This window comes from Perognathus longimembris, chromosome 17, assembly GCF_023159225.1.
Source record: "Perognathus longimembris pacificus isolate PPM17 chromosome 17, ASM2315922v1, whole genome shotgun sequence".
Lineage (NCBI taxonomy): Eukaryota > Metazoa > Chordata > Mammalia > Rodentia > Heteromyidae > Perognathus > Perognathus longimembris.
The window spans coordinates 54,129,237-54,135,956 of NC_063177.1; the positions used below are offsets into that span (position 1 = coordinate 54,129,237).

At 56.6% G+C, this 6,720-nt stretch overlaps 1 protein-coding gene across 3 annotated transcripts in view; it reads right to left on the bottom strand.

The window, feature by feature from the left end:
- Positions 1–6,211, bottom strand: part of Usp36 (ubiquitin specific peptidase 36) — a 32,222-nt gene extending 26,011 nt beyond the window's left edge. For 2 of the 3 annotated variants that reach the window (XM_048365435.1, XM_048365432.1), the window contains exons 1-4: positions 6,128–6,211; positions 4,106–4,258; positions 2,194–2,455; positions 1,448–1,669 (exon numbers count right to left, since the gene is read on the bottom strand). In XM_048365435.1, coding sequence (XP_048221392.1) covers positions 1,448–1,669; positions 2,194–2,446 — 475 coding nt within the window. In that variant the 5' untranslated portion in view covers positions 2,447–2,455; positions 4,106–4,258; positions 6,128–6,211. Of the gene's footprint in view, positions 1–1,447; positions 1,670–2,193; positions 2,534–4,105; positions 4,259–6,127 lie in introns of all 3 variants that reach the window. The other variant, XM_048365434.1, reaches the window with a different exon arrangement.
- Between the last annotated feature and the right edge of the window lie 509 nt (positions 6,212–6,720).

Here is a 6,720-nt window from a genome sequence, read left to right on the forward strand (position 1 = left end):
CGGCCCTGGTGTGCTGTGCTGGTGTCAGCACATCCGCCCTGGAGCTGCCAGGACGGCACCCTGACTTCCGTGACTATACCGGAGGCCTCCAGCTGGGGGAGCACATCTTCGCTCTGCAACGTGTTCTTGCCGGTTTGTCCTTTGATTTTCAATGTGAAGTTTAGAATGGGATGGACATTCTCCTCTTCCCTCTGTGAGCAGCTGGAGCGCCACACCCTGGCCTCCACCTCCTTACCCATGCAGGCAGGGACTTCATCCCTTCTGTTTGCTGTACACCTCCTGGGAAATCTAGGTCTAGATACTTTAGTGTTTGCAGTTGCTTCTCTAAAGACAGCAAGGTCCTTTTACAACTGCATGTTGAAACATTGTATTTCACCATTCCATTCACTTATTTTCCAACTTGTCTTCATATTCTTTTGGTTTTCTATGCAGGAGTAGTGTTCTCAAAGCATTGTGGCTTTTGCTGGTTTATTTGTTAGTCATGGGGCTTGGACTCAGGACCTGGACACTGTCCCTAAGCTTTTCTGCTCAAAGCTAGCATTCTATGACTTTGAGCTACAGCTGCACTTCTAGCTCTTGGATGGTTAACTGGAGATATGACTCTCACAGACATTCCTACCTGGCTGGCTTCAAACCTCACATCTCAGCACATGATTACATGCTCATGATTACAGGCACAGGCCACCAGCGCTTGGCTAGCATGGTAGTTTCATTGCCTGTCCCTCTGCAACCCACAAAGTAAAGTGGCAGGCAGCTACCGGACTTGAGTGCGCCAAAGCCTTGGCTTCCAGCCCTGTCACCCCGATGCTGCTTTGCTGCTTGCTGTGGTTTCAGCAGATGCCCTTATTGGGGGAAGGAAATGTGCTTCTATTACTACTCTGCTTCAGGTTTATTTGTGCCAGTCCTGGGCTTGAGCACAAGGCCTGAGTGCTGTCCCTTAGCTTCTTTGATCAAGGCTAATACTCTCCCACCTGAGCCACACCTCCACTTCTAGCTTTTTGCTGATTAACGGGCCACGAGTCTTTTGGGCTTGTCTGCCTAGGCTGGCTTTGAACTGGGATTCTCTTGAATGGCAAAGATTACAGGCACGAGCAGCCAGTGCCCACTTTTCTTCAGGTTCTGGCTTCATCTTTTGTAATTTCTACTTTGGGCCATGTTTTATAATGTGTGTCCAACACTGGCCTAACTGATAAACAAAAGAGCTGGAAGTGTATACTATGGAGCTATCTTTAGAAACCCTCTCTTTTAGGAAAGTGTGGTGCACATGACCCTGGTGGTCCCATGCAGCCCCAATCTGCGCCAGGGTTCAGTCATCAACTCCAACCGAACACGATCCAGGCAGAATCACAGTGTCCAGCACAGTGGCACAGTGTGTATCTGTGAGGAGACAGTCTGGTTCACTTGCTCCAACTTATGGTGCCCCCCCCGCCCCGCAAGCCCCACTCACAGCTCCGCGCATGCTCTTTGGAGAGCAGGTAGTTGGCCAGAGGCGGTGTGTAGGTCAAGCACTGGATTGTGGAGTTGAGGAAGCAGGTGTTTCCCAGGTTGTGCAGCCCTGCACCCACACGGAAGATGCGCTCCCACCGGAGGGACAGCTGCTCTGTGGGGAAGAGCACTTTTTGGGGAGCAGGAACTCCATCCCCTCCACCTCCTGATGCACGCTCGCTGCCTGAGGAAGAGAAGAGCGAAGAAAGCAGAGTCAGTCCAAACGCACACAGACGCACCTCGCCGGATATCTACTCAGAACACAGCACTGGGCGGGAGCTGGGGTGCCCATGGCCCGGAGGTCACTAGAAAGGCCCAGAATAAATTGTGTCTTGTCAGTCATTCCAGACTGCTTGGGTGTTGAATTCTAGACACACAGCCCCCCACCACACACACCCTGTGGAGGAGAGGAAGAGGTGGATCCCAGCACTGCTCAGTACTGCACCCCACTGCACCCCACGTACAGCCAACTGTATCCGTTCCCAAGCCTCTCGTGATCGTGTTAAGCCTCGGGACTCGAGGTGGGGCAGTCCCAAGGGACAGCCAGTACACAGACGCCGCCGCTGCCACCCGTGTCATGACATGTACAAACAGGCCACCCGTGAGACATCAAGGCCCTGTCATTCTGCCATTGCTGCCACCGCCGCGGTCCACCCACCCACTCAACACCCAGCAAGGCCCTTCCTCAAGCGCTCTCCCCGCTTATACCCTGTTTCCTGGCCTGCAGCTCATCTCCACTCCTGTGCCGGGCAGCTCCTTCTGCCCTGGGGTTCAGCAGCACGTATTTGCTCTTCAAGGACTCCAGCTGGTAGGAGAAGCTCTTGCGGGCCGGCTCAAACTCGATCCTCTGTAAAAGGACTTTCTTGGCAGAGGCAGCCAGCAGCCTGCCCAGGTCCCCATCCTCGGTGGAGTCCTTGCGGCCGGGCTTCAGGGCCTCCTTCAGCTTATCGACGATCGGCATGGCGCATCCCTGCAGAGACAGCAGGACAGCACTAAGTCCCGGGAACAAGCTTGGCCACCGTGGATGGCGGCCACCAACACAGCGACCCTGAGCCAGCTGTCCCCCTGACAGGGACATGTGGAGAGGGAGGCGCTCAGGCCCTGTGTAGTCCACATGTCCCTCTCAGAGAGGCCAGACACCCCACCAACAGGAAAAGTGCACAGAACAGATCCAGGCTCAAGAAGTACCGCACCAAGCGGAACCTGAACGTGGGCCCCGGAGCCCCCTCCTCCGCAAGGGCAGCGTGCGTCTCGACAGCTGCCCACAGAGAACGGCGAATTCACCCGCTCACAGCCATGCAACGAAGAGTGGGGCATGGCGGCACAGCCTGGAATACCACCTACGTGAGGCCCTCACTAGGAGGACTGCAGTTCGAGGCCAGCCAAGCAAAAAGTGAGGGAACAGGCCCCCCCTCTTCCGACAAATAATCCAGGCACGGTGTCACTCTCTATCGGCCTGATGGTGCCACAGGAAGGAGGGTGTGCTCCAAGGCTAGCACCAGGCAAAACCACAAAATCCTATCTGTCAAGCGCATGGCAGCCACCCAGCATGCGCAAATCTCAGTATTGCCAAACAAAAGAGGAAAACCTCAATAATTTTTGGATTGGTTACATGCTTAAATCATAATATTTGACATATAATTGGGCTAAATAAAATACACTATGAAAATTACTTTTACTCATTTGTTTTTCTAATGTAGCTGCCGTACATTTTTAAGTTCTATTGGCTCATTGAGGTGGCAGACTCGGGGGTTTCTAACCACCTTCGGCTACAGATCTGGGTAGAAGGTGATTTGTAAAACAGGGACAAAGACAGTGGAAAGCAGTGCAGGGACTAGTGAGATGGCTGGCTAAGTGCACAGAAGCTAGACGACAGGGGGTACTCCCACCCCCCAATGCCACCTGCACGAATCACCCTCTGCCTTGCAGCATCCTAGTCAAAGCTCACATTATCTGAGTCACAATTAGAAACTACCTCCCTCAGCTGCCTGTTCACAGCATATGGGACAACTCAGGAATACCCAGACTTCCCTCAAGAATCAGCTCATCAAAACTCCACTCCAGGTTGGGAGTGCTTAGCATGCACGCAGCCCTGGGTTCGATTCCTCAGCACCACATACACAGAAAAAGCCGGAAGTGGCGCTGTGGCTCAAGTGGTAGAGTGCTAGCCTTGAGCAAAAAGAAGCCAGGGACAGTGCTCAGGCCCTGAGTCCACGCCCCAGGACTAGCAAGGAAAGAAAAAAAAAAAAGGAACTCCACTCCAGATGACACTGATCAAGATACCTGACTTAGAGGGCTGCAACCTCTCTGTACAACCACTTATTAAAAAAAAGAAAACAAACCACTTCCACTCTAGTGGAAGGAGAAACTCTCCACTCAGCTCTTACTAAGTCACTCAAATACGTCATTACAGACCATCTAATTTCATACATGAGTCAATTATATTCTCTGTAAGTACATCTATAAAGAACATACGTGCAATAAATTTATCTTACAACTCTAATGCCAGCTCTCTAGCATGAGGAAACCTATCACCCAGCCTCTTGTTAAATCTTAACTATGACATCTCGCCAACAATCATCACTGCTGTCTCAAGTGGGAAGAGACCTCGGCAGCTCACCTGGGTGTGTGATCCTGACTGCTGTTTCCCAAGCCAGCAGGGAGTCAGAATCTGAAGGGACAGTTCTGGCAGGGCAGGTGATCTGTCTGCTTGACCTTGGCCTAATCAATCACCAACACCGCCAAGTATAGTATCCAGAATTGGTGTCAGCACCTACGGGATAATCAGGAAGACATCACGCAAGTCAACTCTTCACTTGTCTCAGGCTCTTCCTGTGGATTGCATGTGGGAAGGTGACCTTCTACTAGGAAACCTTCGGCAGTGAGGTTAAAGGGAGCCAGGTGTGGTTGGGTATGCCTGTAATTCCAGCACTCCAGAGACAGGAGGATTACAAATCCAAGGCAAGCCTGGGCTACACAGCAAGACCCTCTCCAGCCCCAAGCTACCACCAAGCAGGTCTTTGACCTTTCACTTAGTATACAAATGAAAGCCTATCACTGCACACACAGGCAAGCACACACACACACACACACACAAAGTCCAATGGAATAAAAGCCAAATGCAGCTGGTGCCCGTGGCTCACGCCTGTAATCCTAGCTACTCTAAGGAGGCTGAGATCTGGGGGTTGTGGTTTGAAGCCAGCCCAGGTAGGAAAGCCCCTGAGACCCTTATCTCCAATAAACTACCCAGGAAAGGCTGGAAGTGGTACTGTGGCTCAAGTGGCAGAATGCTAGCCTTGAGCACAAAGAGGCTCAGGGACAGTGCTCAGGCCCTGAGTTCAAGCCCCAGGATGGCAAAAAAAAAAAAGAAAAGGGAGGGGTGGGAGTGGGAGATACAATGCAAAGAATATAGTTTTCTATAATGGAAAAAAGTCCCCACAATGTCATTTTTCTTTTTAGATTGCTCATACCTCATGGTGGACACGTGAGAGCTACACCAACACAGGTCCTCTTTTCATGTTCAGCGTTTACTGCTAGGAACCTGAGGGGACCTTACCCAATGCCATTTGGGATAAGCCATTTAACCCATCCTAGTGCCGTCAGAGATTCTGAACAGACATAGTTTTTGAAGTGGTGGCAGAAAAAGACCAGCCTCCCTCTTCACAGCTGCACCTGAAGTCTTAAGCACTAACCTAAAATTGATCTCTGATCTGTGGGGACCAAGGGGGAAAAAATGCTCTCTGCCCTGCACGCTTATTAACACAAACATCTGGGACGGCCCAGGAGGGATGCTCTGAGGATTTCTGAGGAGATCTGGCATCTGTTCAGGGGCAATTTAAAGCTTTAGCAACGTGCATCTCTAACTCTCCAAGTACTCGAGCAAAGCTACCTTTCAAACCAACGCCACTGGAACCCACGCTGGCTGTCTCCTCCCTTTAAAGCCAGTCTCCCAAGATAAACTGACTCACACCGACAGCCAAGCACGTGCTGCGGACGAGGAGTCCGAGGCAGGAGCGGCCGGACCTCGGCCCAGCACCTGGGCGGGCACTCCGGGCTGAGCTGGGCGGGTGCCGGGCCCTCCCCTCTCCGCTGCCCGTCTCTACTTTTAGGGTGGGTGCTAAGGCACGCAGCACCCCCGCGGACTCGCACTCGCCACACAGCCCGACGGCCGCAGGGGGGCATGTGAACCCACGTCCCCGGCCGGAGCGCGGCTGGGCCTTTCCCGATCGCCACCGGGCGCTAGGTAGCCTTTCCCGCGGCGCCACCGAGCCCGGCGCCCCGGCCCCGCCGCCGGCGCCGCACGGGAGCCCGGGACCCCGCGGAGCGGATGGCCGGGGGTCTGGCGGGGGCAAGGCCTGTCCAGAGGGGGCCCGGGCCGACCCCTCTCCCCCCCACCCCGGCCCGGGCTCCGGGCTGCGCCCCTTCTCGGGGACCCGAGACCCCTGCTGACAGCGCCACCCCTGGGGTCACCCGAACCCCCGCGCGCGGACGGCGCGACCCCAGGCCCCTTCTTGGGGACCCCCCCCCCGGCCCCCGGGCGTTTGGAGCGGTACCGGGCCCTCCCTCCTCGGAGGCTGCGGACCACGCGTTCCCCGCGCGCCCCGGGCCCCGCGGAGGCCGCTGCGCCCGGCCCTCAGCTCACCTGGCCCCTGAGCCGCCCGCCGCAGGACCGCAAGGTGTCGGCGTCCGCTCGGGTCCGGGCCCGCACGCTCACCATCCGGGTCCCCAGCGCCCCACACACGTGTCACAGCGACGCTTAAAGGAGCCGCGTGCGGAGACCGCGTCGCCGGGACCCGGCGCGGACCGCACGGCTTTAAGAGGCGGGCCCCCCGCTGTCCTGGGCCCGCCCACCGCCCCTTGACGAGCAGCGCACGTCACCTCCCGACCCCAAGGCCCCACCGGCCTACGCAATGACGCCAGCGCGCAGCGCCAGGGACGCCCCGCCTCCCGGGTCGCGTGCCCTTCCCGCAGAGCACGGGAGGCGTCGTCACTTCCGGAGCGGAGCCGGCGGGCGGAGCCGGGGCGTCCGGGGAGCGAGCCCCGGGCGTGCGGGTCCCGCGGAGGGAGGGCCCGGGGCCGAGCCGCCGGCGTGGGGAGGGAGGCGGGGAGGGAGGGGCGAGGCCGCGGGGCGCCGGCCGCAGCCTCCCGGGCTGTGGTCTGCCCCGTCGGTGGCTGGGCCGCGGGCCCCGGTCTCCCCGACCCCGCCCGGCACCGTGCCCACGTTCTCCCTCGGTT